The 20,275-nt window shown below is 34.0% G+C and overlaps 2 protein-coding genes across 4 annotated transcripts in view; one reads left to right on the plus strand and one right to left on the minus strand.

Moving 5' to 3' along the window:
• Positions 1-5,996: 5,996 nt before the first annotated feature.
• On the plus strand, positions 5,997-15,289 carry LOC134273680 (uncharacterized). The gene is made up of 7 exons (XM_062755888.1): positions 5,997-6,086; positions 10,473-10,584; positions 10,900-10,976; positions 11,108-11,199; positions 12,329-12,428; positions 13,165-13,356; positions 14,726-15,289. The coding sequence occupies exons 1-7, from the start codon at positions 6,012-6,014 to the stop codon at positions 14,831-14,833; spliced, it is 756 nt and encodes a 251-aa protein (XP_062611872.1). The 5' UTR covers positions 5,997-6,011; the 3' UTR covers positions 14,834-15,289.
• A 453-nt stretch (positions 15,290-15,742) lies between these two features.
• LOC134273682 (high-affinity choline transporter 1-like) overlaps positions 15,743-20,275 on the minus strand; it is a 33,794-nt gene continuing 29,261 nt past the window's right edge. For all 3 annotated transcript variants that reach the window (XM_062755889.1, XM_062755891.1, XM_062755890.1), the window contains 3 exons: positions 19,308-19,590; positions 17,114-17,343; positions 15,743-16,965 (listed from right to left, as the gene is read on the minus strand). In XM_062755889.1, coding sequence (XP_062611873.1) covers positions 16,312-16,965; positions 17,114-17,343; positions 19,308-19,590 — 1,167 coding nt within the window. In that variant the 3' untranslated portion in view covers positions 15,743-16,311. The remainder of the gene's footprint in view (positions 16,966-17,113; positions 17,344-19,307; positions 19,591-20,275) is intronic.

Consider the following 20,275-nt stretch of genomic DNA (forward strand, 5'->3'; position numbering starts at 1 on the left):
ATACATAGTGTTCCATCAATTCTTTTTACGGATATTGTGTTTTTGGTTAAATTATTTTGTTATTTTTAAATAGAGTGATATGGTGTGAATGAGTATTAGATGATGACACCAAATAATCCAAAACTGCACCAGGTATACATATTGTACATGTTGTGATCAAGCGAACAAGCTTTTTAAAGCAATAAACGAATGCATAATGGAAATATTTTCCTTGCAGTATATGTTTATTCAAAACAAGATGTGAGTATCTTTAGCGTTGAGTTGCATATAGTCTAAATTTATCCAGTAACATCTCAGGTCCGTAGTATGCAAGCTGAGGTGTACTTTTTTCTGAAAATAGTCTTTTGATTTTCTTTTAATTCATATTCATGATTTTTTATGCAGATATGCTTGCCCCCCCCCCCTTTTTTTTAGTTATTACTAAAGTAGCTGCCTTCCTGTAACTCGCTGGTCTGGAAAAAAAAACGAGATAGACGACCAAAATGCCACTCACAAAATTACGCACAAAAGTTGTGCTTGGTGCTAAATTAATTCCTCCAGATTCTTATCTCAACTGCACAAAAGCTAAAAAACATAATCCTAAGACCTCTAGCAACAACTATTGTAGTTGACTTGTTAATCACGAATCGCGTTGCAATTGAAATGCTTTTTCTTTACAAATGGAAGTAAAAATGCGAAATTCGATGGTCTCAATGTCAAGGAGGGCTATTTACAACAGTTGTGGAAATAGTAAGTGGACATTGTAAAGGAATTAACTTGTATTTGGAACATCCAATTAGAAATAGTTTGAGAATATCACAGTTTGAAACCGAGAAACAGTGCATTTTTTGTGCACAATAAACATACACTTTTATTCCAGTTGGTGGCACTGCAGCTCGCCCGTCTGTCAATATATATATATATATATATATATATATATATATATATATATATATATATATATATATATATTTTTTTTTTTTTTTTTTTTTTTTTTTTTTTTTTTTTTTGGGAGAGCTACAGTTCTGCAGCTAACCGCAAGGTTGAACTCTGACAAATCCAGTCGTTGGGGAAAATGGAATATTTGAGGAAATGTCTCCCACACACCAAGAAATAGACTGTCCTTCCTAGCTGCAGAACTGTATGTAGCGTTATGGTTTTATTGGTCTTGATAGTCAAGGATTAAAACATAAAACCATAACACTACAGTTCCGCAGATTTGTTCTTCCATAAAAGTTGAATATCGGATATACTTAATGCCTGTCCATGCCATATTTCCAATTCAAAGGTTGAAAAATTATTCAGGAGGTGAATATAAAAGATATAACACACTTAATTTCATGTTTCAACGTCTATTTCCTTGAAATACTTATATATATCTCTTATTCCGGGGGGGGGGGGGGGGGGGGTGGGGGGGGGTCCAAGGTCTTTTTTTTCGTTTCTTCTACATTGAAAGTTGGTAGCCCTTAAAACATGGGTAGTCAATTGAAGATTACTAACAAGATGAAAGTGGAATTATTAAAATTGAACTATGGGATAGAGCTTTAATGGACATATAACATATTTTAGTGAAAAAGATTTTTTTTCAAAGAATGATATCCAGTGTATACTAAACAGAGTGAATTCTGCATTTTTTATCCTTTAACTTTAATCACATAATCGAACAATTTATGTTGGGGGGGGGGGGGTTATATGCAACACACATTAAATATTTGATAGAAGCTTTATTTATGAAACAACTAGTCAAGGACTGGACGTATATGTTTTTGGGACGTATTCAAGGACGTTGCACTATCTAATGTTCGAAAATAAAGTCTTTAGATGCTTTACTAGGAAAACAATGATACAGCAGTAAAACGTCGCGCCTTATGAAACAGAACAGAAGCCAAACGTAGCAATTACAGGTGCCGAAAGTCGCACATACAGCAACCATACTCGCGCTGTATATCAGAAAACTTCATATTGCATCAAAAGTTTTAATTTTGTGAAACATTAAAGGCATGGGAAATCATAAATGACTCATACAATACATATTCATATCACTTTTAACACAAATAACGCAGTGTAAATCGTGTTTAACATGTAAAAAGAAAATATATTGAACGGGTGTAATCTGAAGCAGTTACTGGATTGCTCCTTACATGTATTCAACTAACAAGCAATTCTACTGCATAAAATCATATACTGAACATTAATAATTACGTCTTAATCAAATATTATATCATTTCTGATCGTTTAGTTGATATAAACTGCCTCGTTGATGTAAACCAATAGTAGCTGGTGTCCGAAACCAAGATTTTCTCGATTCGCACTTTACCAGCAGTGTTATCTATTTAATTTTCACTATATGGTGCGTGGTATTTACCCCTAGGAAAAATTAATGCTCTAACACCACACAGTATCATTGAATAGAAATCACTGTTGTGGAGGAGAAAATACATATATGTTATTAACATATGTTCAGTCAGGGACCTGTATACTAGTTAGTATATAGGTCCCTGGTTCAGTTAATTTATCTTGGTCTTTTAAAATGTTTACAATGGGGATGTGGTGGGGGAAATTTCATAGAATTATTTTTTTTTCCGGTGCGTCGATTTACCCAAAAGGACCCAAAAGAACCCAAAAGGAACCCAAAAGGAAATTATTAACAACCCAAAAGGTCTTGAAATAAAGATAATAAATGGATACATAATAAACATTTTCATATTTTACTAACAACAATTTATACTGAAGCAGGTTTCAAAACTGTGAATTTTAGAGGATATAACAAAAAAATTGTAGACGTACAAAACATATCAAACTTAAGAAAGAATGGATGTCAAATAACTGCTTAATGCTGAGAAGGGAGGTTAGAAATCTTGGTAAAAAACTTCAAAAATCACCAAATAATTATTATTTAATTCAAGCATTTTCACAAGCTAAAAAACAATTTAATAAAATGTGTAAGCAATTAAAATCTGGTTTCAATAAAACTGTAGCTAACACTATTAATGAACTGAACCCAAAATGTACAAAAAAAAAAATTGGAATTCTTTAAAATCAAACATGCAAAATCAGGTTGAGGCGGAGTCACCCATTAAAATATCTCAATGGGTTGACCATTTTCAAACTCTATTAAATTTTAACAAACATGACATAGGTATGGATATTAATTGTGAAGTTGACAAAAACAAACCCCTAGACTTTCTATCTACACCTAAAGAAGTACAAATAGGAATATCGAGCTTGAAATCTGGAAAAAGCTCTGGTTTAGATCTTATTCCAAATGAATTTATTAAAATAAGTTCTAATATTTTAGTGCCTGTACTGGTTAAACTTTTTAATAAAATTCTTCAGAATGGCAGAATGCCAGAATTATGGAACCTCTCATTAATCACAACTTTGTATAAATCTGGAGATCCAGGAAATTGCAATAATTATAGAGGATTAAGTGTAACAAGTTGTCTCGGTAAACTTTTTAATAGACTCCTTCAAACCCGACTTAATACTCAGTAATTACTTAGAATCAGAAGGGTTGTTAAGTCATTTTCAGGCAGGATTTAGGAAAGGATATCGTACAACAGATAATGTTTTCATCCTCAAAACTTTAATGAACAAGTACCTGTTTAATAAAAAGAAGGAATTATTTTTGTGCTTTATTGATTTTTCCAAAGCTTTTGATACTGTATATAGACCAGCTCTTATGTATAAGATTTTAAAAAAAGGTATTGGTGGAAATTTTTTCAATATTATAAAACATATGTACTCTACTACAAAATGTGCTGTAAGACAGGGAAATCATTATAGTGAGTTTTTTGATACAACATTAGGAGTTAAACAAGGGGACAATTTAAGTCCTACTTTATTTAATATTTTTGTTGACGACTTTGAAAATTATTTTGATAAAGTTATGACCTACCCTGTATGTTTAGGTGATTTAACTTTTAATCACTTATTTTTTGCTGATGATCTTGTTTTATCATCAGAGTCAGCTGAAGGTCTCCAAAATTGTATAGACAGTCTTTCAAGATATTGTATAGAATGGAAGTTGCAAGTAAACTTAGAAAAAAACAAAGGTTATGATTTGCTCTACCAGAAAAATAAAGAAATATTATGCATTTCATTATAACAATAATAATATAAATATTACTGATAAGTACAAATATCTTGGTGTATTGTTACAATCAAATGGCAATTTGAAACATGCTTGTGATGACCTTGCTGCCAGAGCCCGAAAAGCTTATTTTGCCTTAAAGCATAAACTACCCTTTGGCTCAAATCTCTCTCCCAGCTTGTGGTTAAAGCTATATGAATCAATTATTGTTCCAATTTTAACATATTCTTCAGAAATTTGGATCTCTGATTTTAATACAAATCCCAATAATTTTGATAAAACTCCTTTTGAAAAAATCCAAAATTTTATCTTAAAAAACATCTTAGGTGTCCATAATAAAGCATCAAACTTAGCAACTAAAATTGAATTAGGTGTTTTCCCTGTACATACCAAAATTTACCAGCTTGTTTTTAAATATTATTCCAGATTGGAAAAATTAACAAAAACAAATAATAATTGCAATGTCTTGCTCAAGAATGCTTACTTGGAAGATACTCGATTGGCCAGTGAAAATAAAAAATGTTGGCAAAGTTGTGTAAAATCAATACAGAAGATGTTAGATTTTAACTTTGACACAGATTTTAAAACTTTTAGTCCTAAACTTAAAAATTTCTTTGAAAATAAATTTTTTTCTGAACTCCAACACATTAACAATACTCAATGCGGTAAGCTGTCATTTTATAGTACATTATTCAACTATGATGCTAAAAAACTGGAAATCCAACCATACTTGTGTTTTCCACTTCAAAAGAATTTATTTTCTTATCTTTCCAAGTTAAGAATAAGTGCACATAAGTTGTACGTAGAAACAGGTAGATACTGTAATCCTGTCATTCCTAGAGAAAATAGATTTTGTTTCCAATGTAAAACTATTGTTGAAGATGAAAAACACTTTTTATTTGATTGTCCTGTGTATAAAAATGTCAGAAAAAAGTATTCGAGGTTACTAGATGTTAATAACTTTTCTTGTTTGCTTAATCCACATAACTTTGTATCTACGAAACAAATCTGTCTAGATATAAGAGACTGTTTTCATGTTAGAAACAAGCTTACAATAGTATAATATTTTGCAATACATGTATATGGCTAACAACACATTTCTGTATATAAATATGTGCTTTAGTGCCAATAAAGAATTGAATTGAAGTGAATATTAAATGTAAAACTAGTTTTTTGAGTGGAAAGTGTGTGTTTGGGGTGAAGGTGGGAGGTCCCCCACCGAACCCCTACCCACCCATCCCCGGTATCACCCCCGATACCATATGCCTAGAACATGTCGTAAAATAAAACTTTTTTTCATTTATTAAATATCATATAGTAAGATATGGTAAAACAGAAGGAGAAGTAGATTAATACTTTTTTAATTTCAGCTAAAAGAAATCAAAGCATACCTGACCAGATTTAGTGTTTGATGTGCTATAAACAGTTGCAACAAAGTATATTTTTGCCAACTTTTATGTACATGTATAATATAATATTCGTAATTTACTTCAAATTATTAATTTTCAATGTATTATGATATATTATTTAAAGTCCTTTTGGGTTCCTTTTGGGTTCCTTTTGGGTCCTTTTGGGTAAATCGACGCACCCATTTTTTCTTTATCAATCAAAACAAAGAATGAAAGATATACACATATTTTTCCTTTTATTTTGAATATTTCCATCCATTTGGAATTTGATGTGAATTAATCCCTACACCACGACTACAGTAAAAAAAATCAACAAACAAATTTAAAGATATAAATCACATTTTGGTGCCTATTAAAAATTTCCAACTAGCCTATGTTTGTTGTTTAATAAGCAAGATTGAATTGATTGAAAAAGATTTTGCAAAGAATGACTGTATCTTCTAATATGGGCACGAATTGATTGGATACCTACAATGTTGAGATGAAACTACTTTTACACCAACCTTGACACACGTCAACTTCCGGTCAACATGGCAAGTCAACAACGAGACGCTTCTTTGATATGTTTGTTTGATGTAGATGGAACGTTGACCGCTCCACGTCAGGTATGTAATACTTTTCAAGTCTCTATCATGACAAAAATTTTCTCAAAAAGATGTGATCTATTTTCGATACGTATAGCCATGTTTTGGTTACCTTTAAAATGTACAACAGAGGAAATTCAAGTTATCCTAATTTCATCATGTCTTTAAACGACACACAATTAAGAATATGTCCCTAAGGACATGAAATTTTAGGATTTCTGTGGTAAAAAAAACTACCCTGTCAGTTAACATGTACCGTGGTATATTTTTAATCTGCCCTTTTGATGTTAAAACCTGAAAACAGTTTTATAAATTATATTGCATCATTCATAGTAAATGCACAATCGGTAATAATGAGTAGAAGTCAATAACAGTGACATCGGGGTCGGTGCCCACAGACACACCAAAGACAGTGGATTTAAAAAATCTTTGCAGTTATGTATAATTTGGTCACAAAAGGGGCCCCCTAGCTCTCCCTCAAAATCCGCCGGTGATTAATATTTTAGTGGTTTGGAATATATGGATCATAAATATCCGCCCAGAAAGCCCTGTAGTTAGAGCACATAACTACGAGGGTTGTTCGAAAAGTTCGTGGACGATGTCCATCTTCGTTACATTACTCACTGGAAATTTAAAACAAGCACATAATAATATGTAAAAATATTTGTTTTGTTGATGTGTGAAGTTTCCTTCTATTTGATTTAACACTTCATTTTAAAATCAACATGTTTTGTACCCGCGGAGCACACAAAACGGCAATGTAACGTCAACACATAGCGTCGGGAATTTAATATTAGATACTATACCTATACATTTCACACAGAATATTCCAATGCACATTCATTAAATCGATCTTTTTCTAATAGTTGACATTTATTTTTTAAAAATTGATCTCATTGTATAATTTCCTTTGTTAAGGTTTTAATTTCCTTTAGTGATTAACTCTGCTTTCACAGGATAAGCAACTCTGAAGCGCCTTTGTCTTTCATTTACGATTCAAATTTTAAAGTTTTGTTCAGATGTTTACAGTAAAACAGTTTCTTCACAGGTCATCATCATCCGATACAGAGTCTCTGTCACTCAAATATTGCCTGTACTATTTATACACACATGCACAACTGGCTTGTGACATATTTTCTTCTCTCTCTCTCTTTTCTCTATTCAGGATTTTTATAGAAAAACGCAAAATTGCTTCGGTATCTGCTGCTCCGTGACGTTCTAAAAGTCATCGTTTTTGTTGTTTTCAATAAGGACTACTTATCTTCTAAAGTTGATTTCTTTTCAACAAAGCAAAATATAAAACCATAATTTGGTACACGTATCGATGTAACAATTCTTAATTTGAATCTTTAGGTAGTTTTTCGTTTTTCCTCCATTTTACAGAGAATATTGCTATAGACACTATTTATTGTAATGTCTGTAACTTACTAAATTTTGACCTGCTCCTCGATCCGATTTTTGCATTTTTGAAACCTGGATAAGTTTTAAATCAATCGTAATATTTTGTCAAAATTAATACATATCATTTGGATTAATTGTTAAAATATTTCTACCAAATTTGGATAACATATGACGTCAAATAAAAAAGATATGACAGTTGTCCACGAACTTTTCGAACAACCCTCGTAGTAATCCGATATTTCTGTGATTCTAACCCATGCTTTTTATATTGTAACATCTCCCCAACACATGTCACAATATAAAAAGCATGGGTAAGAGTCAGAGGAATCTCGGATTACTAACTAGACAAGTAATGCAGGGGTTCCAGATTTAAGTCCCTGTTTTACAAAACCATCACTTTGGCTAATTGTATTCGGCACGTCGGTGCGCCAGCGCATCCATCTCATCCCAATACCACAAAAGTATTTTCTCCCTGCTAGGGCTGGGACGATATATCGATATATCGTGATATCTTTGAGGATGATACGCACATCGATACATATGGAGAAATATTGAAATATCGCCCAAAAAAATCTGACTTCTGTTTGTCCTTGTTTATTTAACATTTGGGGTTTGATACATAAAATAAATAAGCTAAATATAAATAAAGATATGAAATAAATAATAATTAACACCACTTGAGTCAAATATTCTTTTTTACAATGTGTAAAGAACTTTTTAAAATAAATTATTCTTATTTGCAAAGAAATAATTTGTTTATTTCCGTGCAAAAAAAGATTTTATAAGCAATTAAACATATCGTGATACATATCGTATCGTGGCTCAAATATCGTGATACGTATCGATATAGAAAAAGTTGTATCGTCCCAGCCCTACTCCCTGCATTAAAACACTCAAATGACGGTGATTTTCTTTATAATTTAAGCGTTATCGCTTATATTGAAGTCGACAGCCCGAGCCCGATTGTATTTCTTTGTTAGGTGGATCCAGAAAAATTTCCCTCGGAGGTGGTGGCTCAAATCGCAAGGGGAAGAGGTCCGAGGCATAGCTTTAGCTTTACTATATCAGTTTGAATAAATTTGAATTTTCTATGGATCCGGGTCCCCTTTGATCCATGCATCCTTACCACAATTTATGCAAGAGTAATCCGAAATTTACCCAAATTTTGGAATTGGCTTACTTTTGATTCCTCTCTCTCTCTCTCTCTCTCTCTCTCTCTCTCGTATATATCTCTCCAAACTTTAACTTAGCATTTAAAAATATTGAGTGCTTTGGTTTTTATAAATTTATTTTATGTTTAACACATAGGCCTGGGAACTGGGGGAGGGAGCTTACACAGATAGACATCATATTAAACATTGGGGCATAGGTTTAGCCCCCACTTTCAACAGGCACGTTGCAGTGTAGTCGAAGAAGGGTAAGTGGTAGTGTTTGAAAGAACAAAAATATGGTATTTAAAGAAGTTCGACCCCCCCCCCCCCCTACGAAATAGGATTTTCGTGTTGGACAATAGATACATTATTTTTTTGCTTGTTAAGATTTTTCAGGTTCGAATTTTTTTCTTACACTTACCCCCACCCCTTTCAATTTGCTTCCGACGCCAATGTAACAAATTAAAATTTATCAGTATTATGTTATGCCGCTAGACTCGAAGAGTTTAAACTCCTTTTTAAAGACTTGATTTTCATGGGTAAAAGCTGCCATACATTGGTATCAGTGTTTAAAAAATATTCCTTGTTACATTTTCAAATAATATTACTACTAAGAATTAACTTGTCTTTATTAGAGATCTGAGGATGGGGGAGAAACTATAGTTACAGAAATGACTTTGTTATTAATAGCCCTTTTAAACTTTGGTCAGAAAAATACCTTATTAATTTAATGAAAAAAATTGAACAGAGAAAAAGTCATATACTTTCTGGCATATCATTCTTAGATTATGGTGAGATCAAAGCAAACCTTTGACTCCGTACAATCGTGTCATTTTCTTTTTATTTAATTCTAGCAAACTTCCTTATGGAGCATAAATAAACATAACTTGAAAAAGTTGTGAACAAAGTGTGTAACATTAAATCTTATTGAAACCGTTATTTAAATCAACACCTATCAGACTGAGTACTTTCAGTACTTTGATTAGTAGACGATATCGAGCCCGATGCTGTATAAGTGATAAATTTTATAAACAAAATCTGTTGCGCGAGCGCGTCGACGTGCCAAATACAATTAGCCATCACTTTTCTTCTTTCCTGTTAGATTTTAAACATGTTAAATTAAGTGTTGTTGACCAACGATTGACAGATCTAGCAAAATCTTTTGATTTAGGTCAAGGAAAAAATAACATAAAATAAAAGGCAAAGAAAAAAGTAAATTCGCTTTTTTTAATTACATGTAAATTTAGCATTTGACTCTCAAATGGGGGGGGGGGTGCTTTCCAAAGTTTATAAACAGGTAGTATTTTTTACCAAAAATAGGAGGTACTTTTTTCAGGTCTGGTACATTGACTAGATTTATCTATGTAGCTTGATTTACCTGCTTAGCTTTATTTACCTGCTTAGCTTTATTTACCTACCTGAGGTTATGATGTTTATTTAGCTACCAAATCAGTCTATTTCTTTAAAAAAAGCATTTTTCTCAGGATGTGCTGAAAATCTCATTTTTATGCAGTGATCATTTTCAACTTTAAACTCATCTGAAAACAATTCATGAAAAAATCACTCTTAAAGAAATGTCTTTTTCTGCACAATTGCAATCAAAGTCCTAAAGTTTTGGGGCTATGTATGACAGTTAAAACAGTTGCATTGAAATAGCTAAAAAAAGCTACCTGAGGTAGGTAAATACATAGGTAGAATTACCTATACATAGCTTAATCTAGTGATTGCACTGGACCTGTTTGTAGAAGCAATTTTAATCCAATATCTTATTTAATTTTTCTCTGTGGAATCCCGTTTGAATCTTTAAGTTTTCCCCACCCCAGTCCTATGATTATAATTGTCTCCTTCATTTTAGGCAGCTACACAAGAAATGTTGGAATTCTTGAAAAGACTAAAACAAAAGTGTTATGTAGGCTTGGTGGGAGGTTCTGATTTATCCAAGATAGCTGAGCAGATAGGAAGCAATGGTAAGGAAAGTCAAGCTCTTTTAAATTAGTTCTTCTTACATCTGCAAGCCAAAAAAAAGAATTAAAACCTATTGAATCAATGGTGGTGTTGGAAAGTAAGGATACAAATATTTACATTGTACTTGTATAGTGTACATCATTATATTTTCAATGATTCCACCGTAAATGGATTGGTACATGTATCTGTTAGATTTAATACTGAAATAAGGGATACAGCATCATTCATTAGAAATATATAAAATGAAAAATATAAATAAATGAATTCTAAATTGATATGTAAAGATTAACATTTCTGGATTGATCTGTGTTTTACAGTTGCAACAGAATATGATTTTTTGTTTGCGGAGAATGGATTAGTTGCTTATCAAGATGGCAAACAAGTAGGACAGGAGGTGAGACTGTACACCTTAATATCTTCACTTGTGCAGTTTATTTTTTTTCAGTGTACATTAAGGTTAACTCTTAAAAGAATTTCAAGGAATTATAAACTTCTGTTAATCGTTGATCTTTATTTTTCTTCCAGAATCTTCTTCACAACAAAGGGGAGGAATGTCTACAAAAAGTGATCAACTTTGCTCTGAAATACATGTCTGAATTAGAGTTACCTGCCAAAAGGTATGCTATTTATTTCAAAATGTAAAGATTTTGAGAAAAGAAACAACAACTAGATATACTTGTGTTTTTCATAAATAGCAGCTTCTGAGTTATTATAGATAGATGTATTATGCACATGGATTTGTTGGTTGAATTGCATGCATGTGTGGGATGGGATAAGATTTAAATGAGCACATGTTCAGTACATAACATTTACCTATATATAGCGTAATTTTGGGTTAAAAAGTGAATAATATAGACATGTTCTCCTTAGGGGAGATAATTATGAATAAGAGAAAAATTAATAGCATTTTTAAAAAATCTTCTTCTCAAGAACCACAGAGCCAGGAAAGATGAAACTTATGTGGAATCATCCTCAGGTAGTGTAGATTCAAGTTTATTCAAATCATGACCCCCAGGGGTAGGGTGGGGCCAAAATGGTCGATCAAAGTTTTACATAGGAATATATAGGAAAAATCTGTAAAAATCTTCTTCTCAAGAACAACTGAGACAGGAATAATGAAACTCATTGAAATTATCCTCAGGTAGTGTAGATTCAAATTTGTTCAAATCATGATCCCCGGGGCTAGGGTGGAGCCATAATGGCCGTTAAAAGTTTTACATAATATAGGAAAAATCTTTAAAATATTCTTCTCAAGAACCATTAAGACAGGAAAGATGAAACTCAAGTGAAATTATCCTCAGGTAGTGTAGATTCAAATTTGTTCAAATCATGACCCCCAGGGGTAGGGTGGGGCCAAAATGACTGACCAAAGTTTTACATAAGAATATATAGGTAAACCTTTTAAAATCTTCTTTTCAAGTACTTCAAAGCCATGATTAGTGATATTTATATGGAATCATCCTCAGGTAGTGTAGATTCTAGTTTGTTCAAATCATGACCCCCCTGAAGGGATAAAGTTCAAGCCCCCCCCCCCCACCTCAGTAAACTTTCAGTTCTGAACCGATATGTGCTTTTTCCTAGCCAATGTGCTCAGGTGAGCGCTGTGGCCCCTGGGCCTCTTGTTCTCATAACATTAACCTGATTATGAACAAGGAGTTTTATAAAAGTCTCTTTTACTGTTACCTTCTAGATATTTGTTTTTATAAAATACATGTACATATTTTCTGTATTCTTTATTCCATCTAGAGGAACATTTGTTGAGTTTAGAAGCAGTATGTTAAATCTTTGTCCAGTTGGTAGAAGCTGTTCACAGAAAGAAAGAGATGAATTTTCTGAATTTGACAAGGTATGCTTTAGTTGTTCTTTTACATGTGTAATGGTTTGGGCTGTGGATATTGGCGTGGATAGCTCAGTTGGTAGAGCACTTGACTGGAGATGCAGGGGTCCCGAGTTCGATTCCTGGTCCAGCCGTTCATTTTCTCCCTCTCTGTTACACATGAATCAACTGCTATAGCAGCCTTTCATAGTAAAACCAATTTAAGGTTTTCCTGTTTTCATCCCATCCCATCATTTTGTGTATCAAGTTCCTGGAAATGGTATTATGCAGTGTCAGTTTTTAAAAATATTGATTGGTTTAAGACTGGAAGACTGTGGGACATTTGTGTGGGGAAGCAGATTGGAAGCCGGGGATTTCTTATTTTCTGATCAAAATTTGCCTTTCATCTGTTGTAAACTATTCTTCTTATTTTTGACTTCCTCTCAAGCACCACTTTCAGAAACTTGTCACAACTCACAAAGTATCATTTGATAAATAGGTAAAAGCCACTAGATTTTCTGACATCAGTATACAAGTTTGCATGTTAATTAGCTATCTGTTTTCTTTACCGACTGTTGAATGTTGTCACAATGCATTAAGAGTTACAATGTACAACAAAATCAATTGTAATAAAAATAAAGAGATACTGTAATTGTCCTTTGGAAACTCATTTCAATTCTTTTTCTATATTTATGAAAGAAATATTGAAAATGATGTATGATTTTTCATTTCAAGACCAAGAAGTGCACTATATTCTTCTTCACAGAAAAACAACATAAGGCAGAAGTTTGTGGAGGCCTTGTACCAGAACTTTCCTGAGGCTGGACTGAAGTTTGCTATCGGTGGACAGATCAGTATCGATGTCTTTCCTGTTGGATGGGACAAAACTTTCTGCTTACAGTTTTTGGAGAAGGCCGGCTTCAAGACGATCCATTTCTTCGGGGACAAAACAAATCCAGTCAGTATGAAAATAGTTTTTTAAAAATTTTTAGTGAATGTTTATTATTAAAATATTCTCTTTTTAGGCCAAAAAAAATTAATCAATAGTATCTCAGGCCAAAAAATTCATAATTCAATGCGGCAGGCAGGCTTTTTTTTTTTTTTTTTTTTTTTAGCAGGTTTAATACCTTTTTTAAGCCATTTGTTCAATAAAATGATAATATCTACCAATTCTTAATTTTTGTTCTCTGAAACAAATATGTTTGTATAGTTGTAATATGTATTCAACTTTAATAATGTTACTCCAAACATTTATTTAAAAGTTAATTAATAAAATACTGAAAATTTAGAAGAGAGAAATGTCTTGTTTTTCTAATAAAAACGTCTATCTTTAATAGCATTTGTGAAAAGGGGAATAACTCGATTTTCTTTTTCAACTTAAAAAAATAGAAAATTAAGTTATTTCCCTATTCAATATGTCAATAAAATTGATCAATGCTGCCGTTTTTGAACTGATGCGGCGATGCCTAAGAAACTATTGAGTATTGATTAATTTTTTTTGGCCTTATATTCACAAATGTGTATGTAGTAAATAGTGTTTTTTTTTTATTTTGCAACCAATTAATTAATCAGATTACTGCTAAGATGCATATAATTTCAAGAGCATGCATCTTTTATGTAATTATACCCCACGCAACAAGTTGCGTGAGGTATAATGTTTTTGACCAGTCTGTCAGTCAGTCAGTGTGTCAGTCTGTCAGTCCTGTTTTTTTGTCAGCGCAACTCCTCATAAACCGCTGCACAGAATTTGGTCAAACTTTGCAGATATTTAGGACACAATGTGTAGATGTGCATATTACCAGGAAATTCTGATTCCTTTATTTTTTCCAGGAATTTCCGCACTTTTTTAATTTAGATTTTTGGCCATACCTTGAATATAGAGATGAATAGTTTGTCAGCGCAATTCCTCTTAAATCGCTGCACAGAATTTCATCAAACTTTGCAAATATTGAGGACACAATGTGTAAATGTGCATATTAGTGGGAAATTCCGATTCCTTCATTTTTTTCCGGGAATTTCCGCACTTTTTAACTTAGATTTTTGGCCATACCTTGAATATAGAGATGAACAGTTTGTCAGCGCAACTCCTCTTAAACTGCTGCACAGAATTTCGTCAAACTTTGCAGATATTTAGGACACAATGTGTAGATGTGCATATAACCAGGATATTCCAAGTCCTTTATTTTTTCCAGGATTTTCAGCACTTTGAGTTTTGGGGGAGTGTGGGGTATGTGAGCTTGCTCACTTTTTCTTTCATTGACAAAGTCAACATTTAGACGATAAATATAGAACTTATTGCTATAAAGATAAGTACATATGCATTGCAGGGTGGAAATGACCATGAGATTTACGAAGACTCCAGGACAATTGGACATTCTGTGACCAGTCCCCAGGATACCATTAAACAAGTGTCAGAGGTCATTCCAGGGTTATAATGATGGCTGCAGCTAGACAATTCACAATTTATCACTCTAGATATTTGAAATCCTTTCACCTCTCTTACCAAGAATTCATGAGGAATACTCCTTGGAGGTTAATAAAATAACCAGATTTGTGCAATTTGTACAGTTTTATTCTACCAGTTGTTTGAACTGGTAATTGTAAAACATAGTGGGGGGTTCATATATGGAGGGCTTATTTATTTATGGCTTAGACTTAACAAACTTTCTGATCATTCCAACAACAAAAATATTTTATTGTGCAAATTCTAGTATTTACATACTATCCTGATATTAATTATCTATTTTAAGATTATCAACATATGACATTAGCTTTTCATTTATACATGATTTACTAAAGGTTCAATACTGAATCTCGTATGCATCAAATTTCTATGGACTTGTACACATATATTTACATTTTATATTATTTTTTCCTAAATGATGTGTCAAAAGGACCACAATTTTTTAAAAAATAAATACATTTAAACATCTACTTTGCTTTCTTTTTAACCTGGGAATGCTTAACCAAGTCACACCACCTTCACTCTCCCTGATCATGAATGTGAAACAACCCCTAGCTAGCAACCTCTACAGAATATTTATTAGGACCTCTTTTTTCTAAGCTTACCATTACTGTTTGAACTGTTTGTTGAAAGGGTGATTCACCTTTTTTGTTGCCAGTATAGTTATTATGGTTATTAAAGTAAAATGTATAATGTATTTTGTATGTGGAAAAAGTTGTAACTTACTATCCCCCCCCCTTTCTCAAAATAGAATGAGTTTTGGACAAAATACTTATCTCAGATTTTTCCAGAAAGTTGTCTTGTACTTTTTCTGGATTTCTCAGCTGTTGCCTTGCTTACCCAGAGAAAGGTACATACAAATATTAACACAAACACCAGAAGCTGCTGGTAAATTTATTCTATCACAACAGGTGTACTTATTTCACATTGCCAACTGGCCAAAATAATAGACATTTATCAAAAGCTCAAGGGTCTTCATAGGAGACCAGATTGTTCTCAGGACTGTACAGTAGAACTATTGGCTACAAAATTAATGTTACATTATCTGTTATCCCACCCCGTAAGAAAATTACAAGTATATACCATTATTTTAATTATGATTCAATAGCATAACCTCTTAAACTGTTTACTACTTCTTTACCAGATAATTGTTTAAAAAGTTCTCTATTTAATCCCTGGAAATTTTAAGGCTCATGGTATACAAAACCAAAGAACTAAATTGTATGCAATGGCCTAAAATTACAGAAAACTTGACAGCAGTCTGAATTGATGCATTTACAAAAACATCTCAGCTATCACTATTTTCCATATGATGCTTAAAATTTGATGAAACAATATATATTATGCACATATATATCTCATAGAGATTTTCCAGTCGGAGTAGTTTCCCTTGAATTTCCATACTCTATCATTGATAACTCAAGATTCTATAAAGCAAAACTAAAATTCCTATTGAGATTCTCTTTGATGTAGAGCATCGTCTGCTGTGAGAAACTTGGCATGTTCTGTATCGCCATTTTCTTTCCTTCCATACTGCTTTTCAACAGCAAGCAAGTCATCTTGTGAAAATTTGAGAGCGGGGTTAATTTTTCCATTCACTTCCGTAGGAGTCACTGCAGTCAGTTCTGACATTTTACTGGAGGCTAACGCTATACTCTCTTCCGGAAAATTAACAATGCACATAAATACATCATATTTAGGGGGAATCATTCCTCGTTCGAACATGTATTTTGAGGGATAGGAGATGAGGATTATAGATCCGAAGGATAGAAGCATACAGAAGGTTTTATATGGAAACAGCTGTGTTCCACTGGCCTCATCATACCAGGGGTACTTTATGACAGCGGGAATGTTCATGCTGCTTTCTCCTCCCATTAATCGGAAGAACCAGCCTATAACGAACCCTCCTAGAGATCCGTAGGTGTTGGTGCCCTTAAGATAGACAACGCTGACAAGCTGCGGAAACAGAATGACGTACACGAGATCGGAACAGAGGTACCACAGCATGTAGATAGAGTCCACCATTATGGCCATTATTGTTGCTAGGATACCCACTCCAAATATCCCCACCCTCATCACATTCACAATCTCTTGCTCGGATGCCTGAAAGATTCAAAATGATACAGACATATAAAATTCAATTAAGTTTTCATGCAAGTAAAGTTTTGACTGCAGGCCTTTCATATTATTAAATAATTTGAACACTATAAATGTGAACAGACACACATTTTCTACAGAATCTTGCTTTTACCTGTTGTCTAAATAACAGTTTGTATATGTTTCTGGCAAACATGGAGCTGGCAGACAGAATGGAGGAGTCCGCTGATGACATCACTGCGGCAGACACCGCTCCCAGTCCAAAGAACGCCACCCAGGTGGGGGTCAAATACTGCATGACCATAGGGAGGATCAGGTTCATGTTCTCCGGGGGGATGGGGAACTCTCGGTGATCCCTAAGAGTGTAGTCAGTGTTGTTCCAGTCTAGAATGAAATCACACACAAATTTAGAAGATTGAAAGTTTATCATAGAATACGATATATTTTAAGAACTGTAAACTTGATGAAAGTCAAGACATTTACATTTTATACCAGTACAAATGTGTTAGAACATATTTTGTTCAACATAAATAGACCAAATTGTCATTCATTACCCAAAATATATAGATTTGCTTATTGTATCGGGGAATTTTATTTCCTCTGTTGACATTTTGTCTCTTTCACCTTTGCCACAAGTTGGTAAATTTAAAATGTGACAAAATCAAACAAGAGGCCCATGGGCCACATAGCTCACCTGAGAAGCTTTGACCATTCAGTTCTTTACCAGATTTCCCCTTGTAATACATATTGTGACCCCACCCTACCCAACTGATCATAATTTAAACAATTTGAAATCTACACTACCATAGCTGCTTTGATTTCCCATTGTCAAACTTTGAATCCCCATTGTAGCCCCGCCCTACCCCAGGAGTCATGATTAGAACAATTTAGAATCTACACTACCCCAGGATGCTTCCACATAAGTTTCAGCTTTTCTGGCCCAGTGGTTCTTGAGAAGAAGATTTTCAAAGATTTTTCCTATATATTACTATGTAAAACTTTGACTCTCCATTGTGGCCCCGCCCACCCCCCGTGGGTCATGATTTGAATAATTTAGAATCTACACTACCCCAGGATGTTTCCACATCGGTTTCAGCTTTTCTGGCCCAGTGGTTCTTGAATAGAAGATTTTCAAAAATTTTTCTTATATATTTCTATGCAAAACTTTGATTCCCCATTGTGGCCCCCCCCCCACCCCGGGGTAATGATTTTAACAATTTAGAATCTACACTACCCCAGGATGCTTCCACATAAGTTTCAGCTTTTCTGACCCAGTGATTCTTGAGAAGATTTTCAAAGATTTTTCCTATATATTTCTTTGTAAAACTTTGATTCCCCATTGTGGCCCCGCCCTACCCCTGGGGGTAATGATTCTAACAATTTAGAATTTTCATTACCCCAGGATGCTTCCACGTAAGTTTCAGCTTTTCTGGCCCAGTGGTTCTTGAGAAGAAGATTTTAAGAAAATTTTTCCTATATATTTTATATAAAACTTTGATTCTCCATTGTGGCCCTGTCCGACCCCCGGGGGTCATGATTTGAACAATTTAGAATCTACACTACCCCAGGATGCTTCCACATAAGTTTCAGCTTTTCTGGCTCAGTGGTTCTTGAGAAGAAGATTTTTAAAGATTTTTCTCATATATTTCTATGTAAAACTTTGATTCCCCATTGTGGCCCCGCCCTACCCTGGGGGTCATGATTTTAACAATTTAGAATCTACACTACCCTAGGATGCTTCCACATAAGTTTCGACTTTTCTGGCCCAGTGGTTCTTGAGAAGAAGATTTTTAAAGATTTTTGCTATATATTTCTATGTAAAACTTTGATTCCCCATTGTGGCCCCGCCCTATTCCCGGGGGTCATGATTTGAACAATTTAGAATCTACACTACCCCAGGATGCTTCCACATAAGTTTCAGCTTTTCCGGCCCAGTCACTCTATTTTTGTCCTTTCTTGATTATCTCCCCTTGTGAGAGGAGATAATCCCTTTATTTTAACAATTTATATTCCCCTTTACCAAAGGATGCTTTGTACCAAGTTTGGTCAAAATTGGCCCAGTGGTTCTTGAGAAGAAGTCGAAAATGTGAAAAGTTTACAGACGGACAGCTAGACGGACGGACGACAGACAAAATGTGATCAGAAAAGCTCACTTGAGCCTTCAGCTTAGGTGAGCTAAAAAGACAGTGCCATCTCTTTAAATCCACTGTGTTTGGGCAACTTTAAAATGGGGCAAGATTGCTTGGATAAACGGGTTGAAATTTACAAGGACTGAGAATAACCATGTATAACATTAATCTTAAGGAAGTGAATGTTTACAATTTTCTCCAGAAGAAGCCTTGTTTTACCTGTAGTTGTGGCTATAGCACCGATCAGGATTGAGGGGATGGCCATAACAATACAGCCCACCCCTGCCACATAGGACAGGATCTTGGCATTGAAGGCCGACTTGGCCGACAAAACTCGCTGGAAATACACCTGCCAGGGGATTCCCCCAAATATCAGCAGCAGCATGCCATCGATGTACACCCCCGTGTACTGAGGGTCAATGGATTTGATCCATAGGGAGGACGCATTTACAGCGATGTCTCCTACATGTTCATTAGTCATGGCAAATGGAATGGTTATCCACTGAAAAAGACCAAATTTCAATTAAGAAACAATACAATATAGTACTAGAAAAAGTTTTTCAAAGTTGATGCAGAAAGAAATTTAAAAAAGTAAAACTTGGTCATGATTGATAGTGAAGTTCTGTGGACCTGTGAATTTATCTCACAATATCCATAATTCATTATATCCAGACAAAAAAATCACATAAGTATACACATGGTATAGCGAAATTCAATGTAGACATTTTCCTCCTTGTATTACTACCAAATATCCCCCCTGTCTAACCTAGATAACAAGCCTTACAGGACCCAAGAATATACAGAAGAGCTGTACAACATATTCCTTACCAGACCAAAGAATATACAGAAGAGTTGTACAACATATTCCTTACCAGACCAAAGAATATACAGAAGAGCTGTACAACATATTCCTTACCAGACCAAAGAATATACAGAAGAGCTGTACAACATATTCCTTACCAGACCAAAGAATATACAGAAGAGCTGTACAACATATTCCTTACCAGACCAAAGAATATACAGAAGAGTTGTACAACATATTCCTTACCAGACCAAAGAATATACAGAAGAGCTGTACAACATATTCCTTACCAGACCAAAGAATATACAGAAGAGCTGTACAACATATTCCTTACCAGACCAAAGAATATACAGAAGAGTTGTACAACATATTCCTTACCAGACCA

This window comes from Saccostrea cucullata, unplaced genomic scaffold (assembly GCF_032062105.1).
Source record: "Saccostrea cucullata isolate Sc308-1 unplaced genomic scaffold, CSIRO_AGI_Scuc_v1 ctg150, whole genome shotgun sequence".
NCBI lineage: Eukaryota > Metazoa > Mollusca > Bivalvia > Ostreida > Ostreidae > Saccostrea > Saccostrea cuccullata.

Excerpts from the sequence above, each read along its gene's own strand:
- LOC134273680 (XM_062755888.1), top strand. The coding sequence starts at position 6,012 with ATGGCAAGTCAACAACGAGACGCTTCTTTGATATGTTTGTTTGATGTA. Across the intron at positions 6,087-10,472 it reads CGTTGACCGCTCCACGTCAG|GCAGCTACACAAGAAATGTT; the intron begins GTATGTAATACT and ends CCTTCATTTTAG. Across the intron at positions 13,357-14,725 it reads TCGGGGACAAAACAAATCCA|GGTGGAAATGACCATGAGAT; the intron begins GTCAGTATGAAA and ends TATGCATTGCAG.